The sequence below is a fragment of the Leuciscus leuciscus genome (genome assembly GCF_965113295.1).
Source record: "Leuciscus leuciscus genome assembly, chromosome: 4".
NCBI lineage: Eukaryota > Metazoa > Chordata > Actinopteri > Cypriniformes > Leuciscidae > Leuciscus > Leuciscus leuciscus.
Genome location: NC_138728.1, coordinates 14,921,146 through 14,940,609, shown reverse-complemented (window position 1 = coordinate 14,940,609; position 19,464 = coordinate 14,921,146). Strand labels below are relative to the sequence as shown.

General features: G+C 41.3%; 1 protein-coding gene across 1 annotated transcript in view; it reads right to left on the bottom strand.

Annotated features, from left to right (window-relative positions):
• cfap54 (cilia and flagella associated 54) overlaps positions 1-19,464 on the bottom strand; it is a 36,193-nt gene that overhangs the window by 4,414 nt on the left and 12,315 nt on the right. Inside the window, exons 34-59 of the mRNA XM_082167771.1 lie at positions 17,894-18,079; positions 17,546-17,730; positions 16,697-16,872; positions 16,391-16,603; positions 15,686-15,879; positions 15,406-15,541; positions 15,138-15,243; positions 14,812-14,967; positions 13,470-13,673; positions 13,287-13,374; positions 12,529-12,693; positions 12,389-12,455; positions 12,100-12,285; positions 10,543-10,629; positions 10,303-10,425; positions 9,852-9,905; positions 9,593-9,743; positions 9,407-9,510; positions 9,024-9,175; positions 2,975-3,104; positions 2,669-2,831; positions 2,427-2,587; positions 2,186-2,332; positions 1,838-1,958; positions 1,128-1,292; positions 936-1,047 (exon numbers count right to left, since the gene is read on the bottom strand). Coding sequence (XP_082023897.1) covers positions 936-1,047; positions 1,128-1,292; positions 1,838-1,958; positions 2,186-2,332; positions 2,427-2,587; positions 2,669-2,831; positions 2,975-3,104; positions 9,024-9,175; positions 9,407-9,510; positions 9,593-9,743; positions 9,852-9,905; positions 10,303-10,425; positions 10,543-10,629; positions 12,100-12,285; positions 12,389-12,455; positions 12,529-12,693; positions 13,287-13,374; positions 13,470-13,673; positions 14,812-14,967; positions 15,138-15,243; positions 15,406-15,541; positions 15,686-15,879; positions 16,391-16,603; positions 16,697-16,872; positions 17,546-17,730; positions 17,894-18,079 — 3,732 coding nt within the window. The remainder of the gene's footprint in view (positions 1-935; positions 1,048-1,127; positions 1,293-1,837; positions 1,959-2,185; positions 2,333-2,426; positions 2,588-2,668; positions 2,832-2,974; positions 3,105-9,023; positions 9,176-9,406; positions 9,511-9,592; positions 9,744-9,851; positions 9,906-10,302; positions 10,426-10,542; positions 10,630-12,099; positions 12,286-12,388; positions 12,456-12,528; positions 12,694-13,286; positions 13,375-13,469; positions 13,674-14,811; positions 14,968-15,137; positions 15,244-15,405; positions 15,542-15,685; positions 15,880-16,390; positions 16,604-16,696; positions 16,873-17,545; positions 17,731-17,893; positions 18,080-19,464) is intronic.

The following is a 19,464-nucleotide window of genomic DNA, read 5'->3' as shown; positions in this document are numbered from 1 at the left end:
AACGGATTCTGACAGCTGGATTATTTGCTGTTGGATTCTGTTCCCCCCATGTTTCTTACACAAGGAGGTTCTAATATTTATCAAATTGGTGCTGGATAAGCTCCATGCACACACAGGATAGAGTCAGATTCTTATAAGTCACTATATCCACATCATAATGGGTGGAAACAGACTCCGACAGCTGGATTATTTGCTGTTGAATTATGTTCCCCCCTTGTTTCTTACATAATGAGGTTCTAAGATTGACAAAACTGATGCTGGATAAGCTCCATGCACACACAAAATCAGCACTAACACATAGTGCAACCCGAGTTTGAGTCCCAGCTCGTGGACTTCTCCCCTTTCTCTCTCCTACTTCACATCCTGTCTACATTCTGTGCCCCACATGTTTCTTACACAATGAGGTTCTAATTAGGGCTACAGCTATCAATTATTTTAGTTATCAAGTATTCTACCGTTTATTCCATCGATGAATTGAGTAATCGGATAAAAAATAGTGGTAATAAAAATAGTGAACCACAGACTTCAATAACAAGCAATAATTGGTTCAAATACTGCAAAGTAATAATATGGGTTTTATTGAACAACACTGTTAAAATACACCATGTAAAATAAATTATATAAACTAATATAAACATAACTTGTTTACATAACGTATTATAACAAATGCCTGCAGAGGGCGCCAACAGCCTGGTGTTAGTTGTTGTTACACTACGGAATGATCAAATCCTTTAATATTGGCCAAACAACATGTCATTCAAATGTCCACTTAATCTTTAATATTTAATTTGCCCACCTCTTTACGATAGAAATGCAACAGCCGCTGTAAAACCATCTGCGCTAACACAAAAATTGGAATGCACGCGGACAGTGCACGGACCGCTGCGGAATGCGGATGGCCGAAGTATACTTTGGGCTTTAGTTAAACAACTTACCGTAAGCTTTGGCCATGAGTGTGCTTAAATGTGGTTAAACACCCAAGCAAGGCCTCTAGGACTTCCTGGGAACCAGATTTTTGCATGGAAATGAGATGTCTACCCACCACTCCTGCAGACACAAATGATCACCCTTCCACAACTGGTTCACAAGATAAGAGGCCAATATAAAAAACACTCCCTATTGATCACCTGTACAGTAGAGGATATCAGCCTCCAGCTGGCGGTCTCTGTTGGCAGAGGCCTGAGAGATGCTGAGTGCAGACTGCAAAACTTCTTGAGCAAATATTAAGGGCCTCCAGGGCTCCTCACCTCCCTCAGAAGAACGTGACAAGGCTTGCAATGCCAAAGAGCGACCTGGAACAGAAAGAATCAATACACAGCATAATAACATTTTGAGCCTTCAAAACTGCAGTACAAACTAAGTTTGCATTTTTAGAAGGAAATACCCATGCATTTCAAAATAATTATTTTAAAGTTTTAAGTTAGGTGTAGGTTCGAAATGTAAAATTTTATTTTGTGTAGAAGAAATGCGTAAATAGACGCAAGGAAGAAAATACCAATAACAGCTTAGTATGCAAAATTATATAAGAAAGAAGACCAATCACAATTTAGTACTCAAATTCTACATATTTTCAATTCTGAACATTCTTTCAATATAAGATAATAGGAGAATTATGTGCATTTATCGTAAACAAAACAAAAACAAAATAAAGCAAGAAACAAAAAAACAAAGCAAAAAACAACAACAACACAAAGCATAGCATACGTAAGGGTATTTAAAAAAAAGTTTTTATACATTAAGCTGTTCTGAATTAATTGCAGGTTAAGAACAAACACCTAACCATAATGTTAGAGGAATATCAATACAGAGCTGCCTTATTGTAGTTGTACGACCATACCAATCCGCATGGTTGTCTTGGCAAGCAGGGGAAGCTGTGGAAGATAAATATTCTTTAGGCCCGCTCGTAGTTCCACCTCGCCTCCTTTTTTGAGACCTATAGACTCTCCAGTGGCACAGAGCTGAAAACAAAGAATAATATTACCACTGCAAAATATGTAAAACACATGCATTTAATATTTTTGTTCTTGTATGTTAAATATGACCATGTGATCTGGGAGCTGTACAACTTTACCAGATCTTTACTGTCCTAAAACATTTCAGATAACAACAAATGGGAATTTTACATACATTTTTTCTCTTGCGACTAGTTTTAACAAACATTTTGAGCGTAAAAGTGTAACAAAACCTGTTGCTGCAGTAGTTTCTGTGTGAGCAGGTGGAGAGTCTGGCTTCCTGTTCCTCTCAGTTCACTAAGTAATAATGCAGCCTCAGCTAGACTCATTTGAGAACGCAGAGATAGAGCAGTACGCCCAGACAACAAGCTCACAATTTCCTAAACAGACACGCATGTGATCGGCCAACAGAAACAGTCAAGTTCAGGTCAAATAGCACTAAATCACAAACAACTGTCATAGCTACCTACTGACCTGTAGCATGGCTGTACTGTCTTCTCTGGGTCTGCCACGGTGTGTGTTGAGTTGGACGCCTTGTAGGAGCAGGAGGGCTTTAGTGTCAGGATCTCCCCAGGCCTCTGCCTCATCCAGACCCTCTTTCAGCAGCCGGAGCGCCTCTGCACTACTGTCTGTACCTGCACAAACACGTGCAAGAATCATCAACAAACACTATCCAATGATATTTCCACCACATTAAGCTTTTCAGAGCAGCTAACCAGAGTAGATTGCAGTTCCAGGGATATGGCCTACGAGGGAACGAACCACTGCCAGCCTACAGCGCAGCCAGAAAAGGAGATCCATGCGTTCTCTCGCTTCCAACTCTTCTGGAAGATCTCCGGTATGGAGATCGAGAACAGACTTTGCATCCCGGGAGCTAGTCTGTAGAGAAAAGACAGATTTTCTTTAAAACTCTTAAAAAAATTTTTTTTTAAAGAAACTGAATCTGTCTTTTAGAACATGAGAGACTCAAGATCTGAATTAAGTATTGAATTTATGTAAGTAAATCAGAGGTTGATCATTACCTGATATGCTTTGGCTCTGGGTCGTCTGAGAGCAGAGGAGGGTGGTTTAGGAGGAGGTAGCGGGCGGAAATCACTTTGAAACACAAGAGAACTCTGGAGGAGCCTCAAAGCAGACACTGACAGATCTGCACTACAATAGAAATTAAAAATGTTTTAGTAGATTCAAACATCCAGACATACATGAATCCCCAGGAACATACACTACCGTTCAAACGTTTGAGGTTGGTTAGGTTCCCTTTTGAAAGGGAACTCTACACTACGTCAGAATGACGCTATGGGGAACGCCTCAGGCGTGACAGGTGTCTGAAATAAATATCAACTCACGTCAATCATGTTGACCGGCGACAGCCCGTGAATCATCAGCTTGATTGATTAACACGCGACCTGGATGTATAAAGGGGAGCCTTGCACACATGACAACATCTTTTCGTCTTCAGGGACTGTTTGTCTGTTTTGAGAATATCGCTGAAGCGCGCGGGAGGCTCTCTCGAGAGCCTCTTGTGCAAACTGTGAGCGTTTTTCATTTAAAGATGCTCCGCTCTCGTCGGACCCTTTTTCTCGAGGGAGGAGGGTTCAGCATCTGAGCCCCTTGGTGCGCGCGATATGTGAAACAATACTGTTTGGGTACGAGGCGTTCACAGTCAGTTCCTGAGGGTGCTGGCAGTGTTCATTAAGAAATATCTCGGCGCGCGTGAAAAAAAAAAAAAAAAAAAAAAATCCGTGCGCTGTCGGATGTTTCAACCTCGCACCTGTTGACTTTCTTCTCGAGGGATGAAAGCCAAATATATTTTAACGGCTCGTTTCTCGCGCTTGCCGAGGCAGTGTGTAGATTACGAGAACGTATACATGTTAAAACAGTATTGTCTGGTGATTATGGCTGCATTTAATTCTATGAATTAAAATTATGGAATATTATCTGACTTTTAAGAAGTTAGATATTTAGTAATTCAGCCTATCATCCAGATCGCGTTATCCAGTGTTTTTGGCTGCATTTTAATTGAGGAATTAAAATGAGCAGTGAACAAAAAGAGCAGGTGTAATTCTGGTCTTTTTGTAAAATATGAAATTAACATATTTCTGTTTCTTTTCAGACCACGTCTCCTTTTTTAGAGTCTGGGGCAAAATGTTGTGGGTAAGAGTAAATCTAAAGATTTCTTCGATGGTCAGGTAGTAGGTCTTATCAGGCCTCCTTGACCAGACAGTCCCCATTTTGCAACCGGACAGTGCTTGGGCCTCCCTGATGTGAGCTCCCAGGAATTGACTGTCAAGGAGTAATGTGGTTATCAGGTTATAGGCCTCACTAGGCCTTCCTGAATATGAGCTTCCACATACTATGGTTGAATGAGCTCCCACATATTATGGTTATCAGGTCATAGGCCTCACTAGGCCTTCCTGAATATGAGCTCCCACATACTGTGGTTATCAAGTTATAGGCCTCTCCAGGCCTTCTTGAATATAGCTCCCATATAATGTGGTTATCAGGTCATAGGCCTCCCTAGGCCTTCCTGAAAATGAGCTCCCACATACTGTGGTTGAATATGAGCTCCCACATTCTGTGGTTATCAAGTTATAGGCCTCACCAGGCCTTCTTGAATATGAGCTCCCACATATTGTGGTTATCAGGTCATAGGCCTCACTAGGCCTTCCTGAGTATGAGCTCCCACATACTGTGGTTGAATGAGCTCCCACATATTGTGGTTATCAAGTTATAGGCCTCACCAGGCCTTCTTGAATATGAGCTCCCTCATACTGTGGTTATCGGGTTATAGGCCTCACTAGGCCTTCCTGAGTATGAGCTCCCACATACTGTGGTTATCAGGTCAGAGGCCTCACCAGGCCTTCCTGAATATGAGCTCCCACATACTGTGGTTGAATATGAGCTCCCACATTCTGTGGTTATCAGGTCAGAGGCCTCACCAGGCCTTCCTGTATATGAGCCCACATACTGTGGTTATCAGGTCAGAGGCCTCACTAGGCCTTCCTGAGTATGAGCTCCCACATACTGTGGTTGAATATGAGCTCCCACATACTGTAGTCGCCAGGGTATAGGCCTCACCAGACCTTCCTGGTTATGAGCTTCCACATGTCAGGTTACAGGCCTCACCGGCCTTCCTGAATGTGAGCTTCCACATACTGTGGTCATCAGGTTACAGGCCTCATCTGGCCTTCCTGAATGTGAGTTCCCACATACTGTGGTCACCAGGTTACAGGCCTCACCGGCCTTCCTGAATATGAGCTCCCACACACGGTGGTCGCCAGGTTACAGGCCTCGCCAGGCCTTCCTGGTTATGAGCTCCCACATACTGTGGTCGCCAGGTTACAGGCCTCACCGGCCTTCCTGGTGATGGGCTTCTACATGTCAGGTTACAGGCCTCACCTGGCCTTCCTGAATGTGAGCTTCCACATACTGTGGCCGCCAGGTGACAGGCCTCACCCGGCCTTCCTGAGTATGAGCTCCCACACACCGTGGTCGCAGGTCTTCCTAGTTATGAGCTTCCTCATGTCAGGTTATAGGCCTCATCCGGCCTTCTTGAATGTGAGTTCCCACTTACTGTGGTCACCAGGTTTCAGGCCTCATAGGCCTTCCTGAGTATGAGCTCCCACATACTGTGGTCACCAGGTTACAGGCCTCACAGGCCTTCCTGAGTATGAGCTCCCACATACTGTGGTCGCCAGGTTTCAGGCCTCACAGGCCTTCCTGAGTGTTAAGCTCCCACATTCAGTGGTCACCAGGCTTCAGGCTTCCTAAAGGCCTTCCTGGTTATGAGTTTTCACATGTCAGGTTACAGGCCTCTTCAGGCCTTCCTGAATGTGAACTCCCACGCACTGTGGTCGCTAGGGTTTAGGCCTCACTGGTTGTGAGCTTCCACATGTCAGGTTGCAGGCCTCATCAGGCCTTCCTGAATGTGAGCTCCCACGCATTGTGTCCATCAGGTTATAGGCCTCATCTGGCCTTCCTGATCATGGGTTCCCACATGCTGTGGTTGCCAGGTTACAGGCCTCACCGGCCTTCCTGAGTACGAGCTCCCACATGCTGTGGTCGCCAGGTTAGAGGCCTCACCAGGCCTTCCTGGATTCGGACTGGTAAGTACATGCACTTTCGTTTCGTTTACTTTCTAAAATCCATATTTATGGTAAGGGTAATGCGCTTCCGCTTCATTCCCTTTTTTACGTGGCTCAGACTCCGGTTCTTCACCTCGAGTCCCACTCTAAATGCGTCTTGTTGTCACTATGTTTTACGACAGACGCCTCCCTTTTAAGCTATCTCCCACATTCTGTGGTTACAGGCCTTGTTAGGCCTTTCTGAAGGTAGCCCCACATTGTGTGGCTGTCAGGTTACAGGCCTCTCCGGCCTTCCTGTAAACGAGCTCCCACTTACTGTGGTCGCCAGGTTTTAGGCCTCACAGGCCTTCCTAAGTATGAGCTCCCACATATTGTGGTCGCCAGGTTAGAGGCCTCACCAGGCCTTCCTGGATTCAGACTGGCATAAGTACACGCACTTTCGTTTCGTGTACTTTCTTGAATCCATATTTATGGTAAGGGTAATGCGCTTCTGCTTCATTCCCTTTTTTACGTGGCTCAGACTCTGGTTCTTCACCTCGAGTCCCACTCTAAATGCGTCTTGTTGTCACTATGTTTTACGACAGACGCATCCCTTTTAAGCTATCTCCCACATTCTGTGGTTACAGGCCTTGTTAGGCCTTTCTGAAGGTAGCCCCACATTGTGTGGCTGTCAGGTTACAGGCCTCTCCGGCCTTCCTGTAAACGAGCTCCCACTTACTGTGGTCGCCAGGTTTTAGGCCTCACAGGCCTTCCTGAGTATGAGCTCCCACATACTGTGGTCGTCAGGTTATAGGCCTCACTAGGCCTTCCTGAATATAGAGTGATGAAGTACATGCAGCCTTTTACTTCATCTATTTTTCTTAGACCCATGCTTATGGTAAGTCACACGACTAACGTCCTGTGTACTTTCTAAAATCCATTTTTATGGTAAGGGTCATGCGCTGTACGCTTCGGTCCCTTCCTATGTGGTTCAGACCCTGGTCTTTCACCTCGGGTCCCACTCTAGATGCGTCCTGTCGTCACGTATATTACGACAGATGCCTTTCTCTAGCTAACTTCCACATTCTGATGAGCTCCCACACACTGTGGTCACCGCGTTACAGGCCTCTCCGGCCTTCCCGAGTATGAGCTCCCACATGCTGTGGTAGCCAGGTTTTCAGGCCTCACCAGGCCTTCCTGGATTCGGAATGGCTAAGCACACACACTTTCGTGTCGTGTACTTTCTAAAATTCATATTTATGGTAAGGGTTATGCGCTGTCCGCTTCATTCCCTTTTTTACGTGGCTCAGACTCCGGTTCTTCACCTTGGGTCCCACTCTAGATGCGTCTTCTGTCGCAATGTCTTACGACAGGCGCCTCCCTTTCAAGCTATCTCCCACATTATGTGGTTACAGGTAGGCCTTTCTGAAGCAGTGACTGTCAGGTTACAGGCCTCTCCGGCTTTCCTGAATATGAGCTCCCACATGTTGTGGTCGCCAGGTTACAGGCCTCACCGGCCTTCCTGATATGAGCTCCCACATGCTGTGGTCGCCAGGTCAGAGGCCTCACCGGCCTTCCTGAAGGTAAGCTCCCTTTAGGCCCTCACAGGCCTCCTCAGTGTTTTTGAAACACAAGCACTGGGTAGATCCATGGATCGAGTAGAGAAACTCCCCTCGCTGGCAAGGGTTGTAAAGCACTATACTGAGTCATACTCTCCAGGATGTCCCGTCTCTGAGATCCGGGCTGAGTGGTTCACTGCCTACTTCGCAGTCCCTCGGGTTGGATGCCTTCCTAAGGCAAGTGTCCAGAGGCTCTGTCTCCGGACAGACAGGAAGTGGCCAGACTGTAGTGTCTTATGTAGTGACACCAGGTCAGGCCTGCCTGGTGGTATTTCAGGTGGCATGTTCCCCTGAATAGTGACTGGCTGGGGTTCCCTCGGGTCCCCTAGCCACATTCCCTAGAAGGGACCCTTTCTAGTTTTTGAATTGTGGTCCTAGGCCTTTGAGCTGGCCCAGGTAGACCTCCCCTTAAAACTGTGAGGTTTTCTGTGGTATCCTTTAGCTTGGGCGATGACCGTAGGGAATGCTGTCACTGACAGCCCAGACCTGAGGGCATGCACTCCCCTTAGCATGGTGGCGTTGGTATATCGTTCCCCATAGCGTCATTCTGACGTAGTGTAGAGTTCCCTTTCGAAAGGGAACGTCTCAGGTTACGACTGTAACCTATGTTCCCTGAGAACAGGGAACGAGACACTACGTCTTCCTGCCATGCCTCGGGGCCTGCCTGCAACAGTCCCTTCAGACGGTAGGATGTTGTCATGTGTGCAAGGCTCCCCTTTATACATCCAGGTCGCGTGTTAATCAATCAAGCTGATGATTCACGGGCTGTCGCCGGTCAACATGATTGACGTGAGTTGATATTTATTTCAGACACCTGTCACGCCTGAGGCGTTCCCCATAGCGTCATTCTGACGTAGTGTCTCGTTCCCTGTTCTCAGGGAACATAGGTTACAGTCGTAACCTGAGACGTTTTTTGATGTTTATGAAAGAAGTCTCTAACGCTCGCTAAGGCTGCATTTATTTGCTCAAAAATGTAGTAATATTGTGAAATATTACAATTTAAAATAACTGTGTTCTATTGTAATATTTTCAGCATAATTACTCCAGTCTTCAGTGTCACATGATCCTTCAGAAATCATTCTAAAAAGCTGATTTTTAGCTCAAGAAACATTTCTTATTATTATCAATGCTGAATCAACGTTGGGAGGCTAAATATTTTTGTGGAAAACTTGATACATTTTTGTCAGGATTCTTTGGGGAATAAAGAACAGTATTTATTTGAAATAGAAATCTTTTAAAACATTATACATGTCTTTGTTGTCATTTTTGATCAATTTAATGTTTAAATTTCTTCAAAAAACAAATCGTAATGAGTTTGTAACAGTAGTGTATACACCCACACAACTACAGACGTGCACTCTTCCTCATGATTTATGTTTCTGCACTACCTGGCAGCCATTCTGCCCTGCTGCATGTTGATATTGGACATCAACAGTCTGATCTCCACTGCCAGCTCCATTTCTTCAGGATCAATGCTCAGCGGATGTGGGGTGAAGAGCTCAGGAATAACCAGAGCATGTGCTTCTTTTAGGAGTATGGCCTGAACAGGGCAATAGAGAGACATTATGTTAACTTTGTCCTTAATGTTCTTGGCATTTGGTAGATGCATTTACTGTATATTTGTGTTTATAACGTCATACTTCATAGCCATTATTGTTATAGGGTCAAATAATGTTAAAAACATTTTATAAGCCTAGATCTGGAAGAACAATCTAACAGAAAGGATAGTTGGACAGCTTTAACGTCATAAAATGAAGGTAAAATGGAGCACCTTGACTTCTCCTAATGTGAGTTTCCTGGCACTGAGCTGGAGACGCTTGGACTCGTCACTGCTGGAGGCATTAAGCAAACTTTCCTCCTGAGATTTGGATAACTCTGTGGGTTAAAGTATATGATTCAGTAAGGGTTTATGTAGATTTATAATCTGTAATTGTCCATAACAAACTAGTAATGAGACCTGGTGGCGGTGGCTCAGGCAGGTCTTGTATAGTACTACATATAGCCAAGATGAGATGAACTCTGGCCATCAAGAGCCATGTGGTGAATCTTGAGCCATAAACAGCCATGATGTCCTTACTTGGCTTCCTATTGACCACTTCTTCCAGAACCTAAGAAATGGATTGTATAAAGCATGATATTCATATTCAACAGTACAGTATGAAGTGAATATCGATCATTTTTATTAATGATACAACTGTGAAAACAGGTAAACTTACTTGAAGATTGGAAGGATCCAACAGGGGTTTTCCTTCAATAAATGTTTCCTTTGCCTGTGGGGTTTAATGTGCATTTAAAAATTACAAGACATAAAAAAGGATAATGTAACAATTATTATACTATATTCATTAGCATACAAAAGTGTGGGGTCAGTAAGACTTTTAAAATGTTTTTGTAAAAAGTTTTTTTTTATCTTACTAACCCCAACTATTGAATGATAGTCTAGAAGTGTTATGTAAAAAGCATAAAGTGATGAAATAAAAAAACAAAAGAAAAGGTTTTAAAGATATTCAAGAAAAAAAAATAGAGAAAATGTGTTTTGCTTCAGATCAGTTCCTTTTTCAAGACAAGGCAACTGAACACTTCACTAGACAGAAGATAATTGCATGTATTGTTTTTGTCTAAATATATATAAGCTAAACATATCCTATATTGTTTATGGTTTTTTACCCAAGATGGCTTCTCCACTCTGTGGTGGCATCCATGAGGCACAGGGATTTCCACGCCAAATGTGAGATTACTGAGTTCTTTAACCGCTTGAGTGAAGGCCCCTAATTCAGTCAATACCTTTATCTATATACACACAGAAACACTTGATTAAAACTCACAAAACAGACAAATACATCCACTGCAATACAGCTTTTCAATACATACAAGAATAACAGAAAGACACAATGAAGTCTTTCAAACCTTCAGGATTCTGCATCTGACAGTAAGGTGTGGATCCAGACACACAGTTCTGGCAATATACAGGTACAGAGCCAGAACAGGAAGAGACTGAAATAAGCAGTAAGACAGGTGTTGAATATTAAGATGTATCAGACATCAAATGCACAAAGACTGCTCTAAATATGAGTGTGTTTAGGGGTGTGCGATATTGACAAAAAATTATATCTCGATATTTTCTGGAATTTTATCGATAACAATAATAAGACGATATTTTGCTGAGTGTGTTATTGTACTGGTATCTTGGTAAGTTTAGGACTGCCATGGACAGCTGACTCCTTAAGTTTTTGATATTCTGTGTGGTGACAGTTTCCAGCAGTGACAGAAATGATCTGAAGTTTAAATTGATTTTGTACCTTTTATGGGCTTTTTTTTTTTTTACCTAATTAAATGTATGCATCATCTTTTGTGTCAAAATTCTTACATTTAATCAATAAATTAAATTACAATAAGATGACACAAGAAGGGCTGTTGCCAATCAAATGAAATCAGTATTAACAAAATTTATTTTTGCAATGCAGAGGAAACAGAGAAGCTGCACCTGAAGTGGCATTTAGATATATTTACAGACTGTTTAATGCAGCTCAGAGAACACATGAATGCATTTAACCTGCAGTTACAAATGCATGGATGATGTTTTGATGTTTTAAACAAAAAAAATCTATTTCAGTTACCTCAAAATAGCAACGCGCCAACAATGCACCTGAACACACCTCATTTTCAGACCAGATCTGATCTGGTCACACCTCATTTCCATGAGTGCATAAATAAGCGCAAATGTATTTGCTATTTAAACAACGTGGCGCAAGACGTGAAAATGATAACTGCGTCAGGCTGAAACTAGCAAAAAAACACTTGCGTCGCGCTTGACGCTGCATTGCGCCGGGTGTATGATAGGGCCCTAAGTCCAAGATATTTAACCGATTCATTCAAATGGCTGATTCATTCAGGAAGGAAGCATTTGACTATCTTAATGACTCAGTCATTGAATAATTTATTCAAATGATTTGTTCATTCTCCGCTGTGTGTTGCTAAGAGATGCAAAACGGTCCTATGGCTTTTTTTCAAACTGTTGACGTTGGCGAAATGGATAAAAAGGCAATATTTTGTCTAAAATGTAAGTCACTTAATATTAACTTCCTGTTGTAAACATCAATATCACATTTGTAATCGTGCTAATATTTGGAGAAAACCGGCACTCTTTGTGTGATATTGACTATATTAAATGATATATTTGGAGAAAACCGGCACTCTTTGTGTGATATTAACTATATTAAATGATATAACAATAAAAGACATGCAGAGGTATTTTGCCCCCATTTTGGCAGTGAAAGCGTGCACTCTAAATGCACAAGCGCACTAGTCTAACCTACTAGACTACATCACGTAGTGTATGCAATGCACTCTAGGTGTGTTGTAAAGTGATGGACATATGCGATAATGTCAGATTGCATATCATTAAAACAACAATTACGATATTATCATAGACGATATATATCGCACACCCCTAGGCTCTAGTACCTTGAGAAGGTGTCCTGAGGTATATAGCCAGTGGCAGAGAAAAGACAAACTGGTAATAGTGGTGCCAAGATTCCCACAATCTTGGTCAGAGAAGAGGTCAATGCCTGGGATAAGCTCCATCTCCACAGAGTATGTGGAGTATGACAGGTCTGTCATCGGATGGGGCATAGAGGCCATCAGTAGGCACTGCAAAGCATATGACCTTAGTAAACTTTTTGTATTGGCTCAGATACAAAAACGGAGGTCCTTTCTTTCAACTGTAATAACATTTCAGTGACTCAAATCTGACCTTGAAGAGTTTGGCAGAGAGAAGGCAGCATTTTGTGCGCTGGTTGATGTTGGATGTCAGGATGTGCCTGTCAATAGAGGAGAAATCTTACTGCTGTAATGGAGCACCATCACAAAAAAATGTCATGGTTTCTCACTCACTGTGCAATTTTGGCAGAAAGCAAAGCTCCCTGGAGACAACCCCATATCCCAGCATGCCGCAGGGTTTCCTTGCTGCAGCTCCATGAGTCACCATCCCAAGATTCCAGAACTCCAGAGTCTTGCAGAGCACAGTCCAGAGCCTTACTCCAGAAACAGTGTGCAGATCTATACAAAAACAAACAAACTCACTAATAAAAGATGCACTTCATCTCCTCTTACAGTGTATATGCAAAACATTCAATTACCAAGACTAATGTTTAAAAGTTTGTTTTATAGCATTAGCTATAATCATCATCTTTTCACGATTCGTTAATCTCTGTAATAGTTAAAACTTTGTAAAAGTATTCGAGAGATTTCCACATGTAATGCTGGCTATTTCATATGCAAAGATGTCAGCCAATGACAGCAGTGGGCGTTTACACTGAAGTCTCACACAGACACGCCCCTTCAAACAGAGCGTTCAAATCAGAGGCTAAAGGCTAGGATAAATGCCTTTTATTTCTAAATTATGACAATGTTTTATGTAAAAATCATACTAACATTATAAGGGCACCCCAGGAAACATTATAAAATAATAAAATAATTCAGTTCATGACCCCTTTAAATAAATGCAGCCTTGGTGAACATAAGAGACGTCTTTCAAAAACTTTAAAAAATCTTGGCGACCCCAAACTTTTGAACAGTAGTGTAAACACACAGTGTGAAACTGCTCAAACTAATAAACAAAGCAGGAAAACAATGCAATGAACACATCATACTTTCGATTTCCATTGAAGAAATGCAGGTTTCCAAGGTCATGGAGTGCTTGCACCTGGAGGGAGTTGTACTTATTTTCTTGAAGATATTCTGCATGAAATAACAAAACAACATATCTGTACTGCAAAAGCTTGTTCATGAACAAATTCAGCTTGTAATGTGTTAGAGTTTAGATCGGTTCTTACTAATTGCATTGTTGTAGGAGGAGAAAACAGTCTGGAGCTGTGATGTAGGGAGGGTGGGGCTGTAGATGGAGCCCAGAGAGTTGAAGTCTTCTGTGGACAGGTCTGGAGGTCTGACACCTGGCGGGATGCAAGCTGCCATGCTGAATTCAACTTTCCCCTGCAGAACGCCGCTGGTCTCTTTGGAGAATGGCACCTCAACATACGCTGAGGCCACATATAAAGGGTGTGATTGAAAGTAAAAAAAAAAAAAGTTGAAAGTGTTTAGTTTTAAATCCTAAAATACAGAAGAAAATTAGAATGGCATGGGTTACCAAAAGTGCTTTTAAAATAGCATTTTTTACTTTAGTAGTAAAATAATGTTTGCAGTAAAACTTTTTGTAATTTAGGTATAATTTAATGTGAAAGTCTCATTAACGGTACGTTCACACGGGGCGTCAGCGTCAACGCTTCCCATTGACTTTGAATGGGTGACGTCAAGCGTTGCCGAAAAGAATTGTGGATCCGTCTGCGGCGCTTCACTGGCGTTGCTCGCGGCAGAAGTTGAGAATTTTTCAACTTCTGCCGCGAGCAACGCCAGTGAAGCGCCGCAGACGGAAGCGTCAGCCAATCAGGATCGCTCTATGCAAATACAGTAGCCAGGCGGCAGCCAATCACGTTCATCACGTTCATCCTGTTCAAGAGCAGCAAACTGAGGATAAATTCATTGGCTGACGCTGCTATGACCATGGCGTCAGTGCCAAACTTCAGCCACGCCTTCTGTCAAGCGTTGACGCTGACGCCCCGTGTGAACGTACCGTAAGTAATGTTCTGTACTTTTTGCCATGACCTAAACATTTTATGGTTGTGATGTTCAAAAGTTTGGGGTCGGTAAGATTTTTAAAATAGTTTTTTAAAGAAATCTCATTTGCTCATCCACCAAGGCTGGTTTATTTGATATAATATACAGTAAAAAAAACATAATATTGTGAAATATTAATACAATATAAAATAAATGTAAAAAAAATCTGTTTTAATTTTAAAATGTAATTTATTCCTGTGATGGCAAAGCTGAATTTTCAGCATCAAAACTCCAGTCTTCAGTGTCACATGATTCTTCAGAAATTCTAATATGCTGATTTCCTGCTCAAGAAACATTTCTTATTAGAATCAATGTTGAAAACATCAATGTTGTGCTGTTTATTATTTTTGTGGAACCCATGATACATTTTAATCATGGTTCTTGGAAGAATAGAAATTATAAATGTCTTTGCTGTCACTTTTGATCAATTGAATACTTCCTTGCTGAATTAACGAATTCAAGAAAAAAAAAAAATCGTACTGACCCGGTGTGGGTCAGACTTACAGTGCTGTGTGTCAGCCAGTAGCAGCAGGAGTAGAGTTCGGCTGTGCTGAAAGGTCAGCAGTGCGTGATTTCTTCTCTCCAGAGTCTCTCTGAAACACTGCAGTGTGTCACTCACATCCAACGGTACGCACACCAGACACATGGCTCTCTTCACATCTGCAATAAAGATAAAAATTATTATAAAACACACAAGTAAGACTTACATATGGTCTTTAAAAAAATAAATAAATACAAATCATTATACATGGCCCAAATGTGACATGCAAAACACACAAAATTTATCAGAAAATAAATGGGACCTGGCAACCCTTTTCTGTAGACTGTACCTGCAAGTTCCTTGAGCTCTGGGTTAGTATCATTTGCAGTAATCATAATCTGACCTTCTCCACAGGGAAACAGCAATTGTCTCCTTGCATAATTCCGGCAGGTCACCTATGGACATCAGTCACAAAACGTAGTCATTTTACCAAATCTAATGGATGCACATCTGGAGTATTCATTGCAAATGTTTGTTGAACAGGCTTCAAACTCAAAATTTTAAATAGTTCTGCCCAAGTTGATAAGAATGATGTGTATGTGATCATTTCTGTCTACCTTCTCTCTAGAGATCATCTCAGTGTAGATGAAGTGAGGTTGAGGGGCTGGAGGACCACCGAAACAGTTGATCCTGTCCAACAGCCTCCTCTGTGCGTGCACCAGAACAGGTGTTACCATGTGAGAGTAGCGCTCCCTGAAACCCATGACGCATTGCACCTTGTATTTCAATAGCTACTCTTTTGTGAGAGGAATTCTATTCATAAACTTTTCAGTTATGTGTATACTTTCAGCAAGTACACAAACCAATGCCACCAGCATCAGTGAGTTATAAGCGTACCTAGTGTATGTGTTGAAAAGTAATGCGAGGTGGGCGAGACTCTCCCACTTGGACTGGTAGTACAGAAGCTCTAATGTGTGCAGAACCAGACTCCTCAGCCAGCGCAGATCTATCATTGTCCCATCGTCCACTGGAGCAGAGAAGTACAAGCTGGCCTCAAGCTCCCTTTCTTCATCATCATAAACATTCCACAGCTAGAGAATAAAAAAAAAACTGTTATGTCAGATAACTTTATCCTACAGTTTAGTGGTCATTATATAAAAATATCTGAGTGCAGAATGAGGCAAATGGCCAATCAAGTATCCGAATCAAGTATTCCAGAGAGCTGTAACAATGGTGCATAACGACATGTGGTTTTATCTTGCAGGCCATTTATAAGTGGATTCTTAATCTTAATTTAGCACATGTATGTGCATTTGAATTAAAATTAATATAATAAATTATTGTTTATATAATACAATCAACAAAATAATATAATAAAGAATTAGAAAATTCTATTCTATTAAAGAATTAATATTAATATTTGTATATTATTTTAATTATCAAACTAAATTAAAATACTAAAAAAAAAATGCATTGTGGTAAATTAATGTACCTATACTGACACTCCCAGATTTTATATAGTTAATATTATATTATGTAGGGGGCCTTGGACAGTGGGCAAAAAGTCAAAAAGCCACTGTTTTAGAGGTGATGTGTATTAACCTTAAGCTTCTCCATCATATCCATAAGAAGATCTGAGGCCAGCACCAGTAGAGGAGTGATCACTGTATAGAGCTGCTCTGTCGTCAGCTGTCTGGCATGGGCATCAGGGCCTTGGGCTCGCTCTATTATCAGGGCAAGTGTGCTGGTTTGGTCCCACAGAGTCCGACACACCCACTGTAAAGTTGTCCAGTGACTCCAGCGATGTGCTAGCACCTGATGTTAAAAAATGGGAGATGCCGTTGATAAAAATCACACAAAAAAAAGAGTGTATCAAATTAGACCTATTAAAATGAAACTGCATTTTACCATAGCTCTGCGCAAGTATATAGAGGCTTTGTCAAGTGTGTCCAGTAAATGAAAGGTGGCTTGACCAGTAGGAGCGTCATCAGCTTCAGGGTTGTGGGTGTGCTGAAATGTCGAGTCCACTTCACCTTCCACTTCACTTTCTGTAGAGTTCAACTCCTCATCACTGGTGTTTGGTGCTGTTGAAAATGTAGCGAAAGGTATAACAATCATTCACTGCATCTAAATATAATGATCTACACTACCATTCAAAAGTTTGGGGTCAGTAAGATTTTTTTAAAGAAATTAATACAAAAATGACAGTTAAGACATATATAATGTTACACAGATTTCTTTTGCAAATAAATACGATTCTTTTGAACTTTTTTTATTCAGCAAAATCTAGCAAAATCTATTCATCAAAAACAAAAAAAACAAAAAAACTGAATTGTTTTTTAATCATAGATACCACAAAAATATTAAGCAGAGTTAAGAAACTGCATATTAGAATGATTTCTGAAGGATCATGCGACACTGAAGTAATGATCCTGAAAATTCAGCTTTGCGTCACAGGATTAACATTTTAAATGACATTAAAAAAAATAAAAACATAAAAATGTATATAAATGTCATTTAAAATGTCATTCCTGTGACGCAAAGCTGAATTTTCAGCATCATTACTCCAGTCTTCAGTCTCATCTTTAAAAAGTTATTTTAAATTTAAATATTTCACAATGTTACTGTTTTTACTGTATTTTTGGTCAAATAAATGAGAAGACTCTTTTCAAAACATCTTTCAAAATATCTAACCAACCCCAAACTTTTGACCGGTAGTGTAGATTCAGCTGTCACGCTAAAGAGACTTTACCGCACCTTGATTAGTGTGTTTAACTTTGCGTTTCACTTTTCTTTTGTTAGCACAGGATCCAGGACGAGGTACAGATTTGGGACATGGAAGAGTCAATTCAGGTGGCCTGATTTGCAGTGAAACGTTCTTCCACATAATCAGCATTCCACAATGAGCGAGAGAGAAGAAAGACTGCGATAGATGACTAAAACTGGAACGGATAGAAAAAAGCTCAAGTTTCAATCGAGTATGTTCAGAGAAACCAATAATATAAGGGTTTTTAACAGGACATATAAAATAGACTTGATATTCAGAGTAAAGACGAAGACCCAGACATTGGCATTATTCACAGTTTTTCTGTTGGATCTGCATACCAGAGCTGGGGAGGTGGTCCAAGATTCTTCCTCAGCATGCCTAGGTGCGCACGAGCCAGGCTCATATTGACATGGCAACGCCACAGCGAATCCTCAGAGCGCATCCGCCTCAGCTTCCAAAGGCGCATATATCTTCTGATAAGAGCACCAAGTTGATTTAGCAGGATGTCCACAGCTTTGACCTCTCTGAGAGAAACAAAAGCAAAATACAGACAAAGTGTGAAATATGTAATCATGTATACTACTATTCAAAAGTTTGGGGTCAGTAAGATTTTGTAAAGAAAAGAAAACATTTATTCAGCAAGGATGCATTACATTGATAAAAATGTTACAATGGCCCTCATTTATCAAAAGTGCGTACACCAAATTTCCAGCGTACACCTGGCGTACACCCAAAACCACGGTGACTTTGAGATTTATCAATATGGACGTTGGCGTACGGCACGCTCAAATCCTACGCCAGCTCAGGAGGTGGTGTACGCACGTTTTGAGTTAGTGTGGAAATGCGCAGAAAAACAATTCCTAACACCACAAAACGCACTGACAAACTAAAAGATATGATATATTATGACCCACTGTAAAAAAAACAACAGCATAGTAATTATAAACTTCAGTGTTTATTTTTGTGCAACGTGGACTTCAATGTTTAATTTGTGTGACTTTACCAAAGCATTTGATTTGTAGGCATATGTATTCCTTCAGTTGTGAGCCTGTGCGCTTTACCTGACGTTTCAAGCCTTGTTTATACTTTCGCCTGGCTCCGCAGCGCGAGTCTCCGCAGACTGCGCGCGCACCTCCCCAAACGAACGAGGCGTTTATACTCGACGCGCTCGCCGTTGTATTGTACTATTCTTTGAAACGATGGTTAGGCCAGGGTTAGGCCCGGCAGGTGCGCACGGACTGGGTTCAGTAATGAAAGGCTTTGAATGACCAAAAAATAATTCAGACTGACAAAATAATAAAAATTACATTCTTCTTCTTTTAAATAATAATAATAATAAAAATAATAATAATAACGACATTCTTCTTCTAAATAACAATAAGCATCATTAATAATAAAAATAATAATAATAATAATAATATTACAAATTGTCATGCAATTATTAATGTGAATGAATGGTACTCCACATTACATCATCATCACTATTGTTCACCCCAATACATGTGACGTGATATGAAATTAAATGCTAATTGTTTCAAAACACGTGCTGTAAAATAATGCATTGTGATAGGTCATTTGCTCATCCAAGTTTCTCTTCTTTGCCGTCTTCCGTGTGTCCATGGCGTAAAATGAGGGCGTGGGGGAAGCGGAGCCTTGAATATATAGGGGCGTGTTATTCTAATGACGATCGTTTTCATCCGCAGCATTTATCAAGGGCAGGTATTGCGTACACCTGGATTTCAAAGGTACGCACAGCTTCATAAATCAGGCGGTGAGAGGAGTGTAAGCATAATCTTACGCCAACATATACGCCAGTTTCTACGCAAGAATGATAAATGAGGGCCATTGTCACCAATGATTTCTATTTCAAATAAAAATCTTTCTATTTATCAAAGATCCAGAAAAAAAA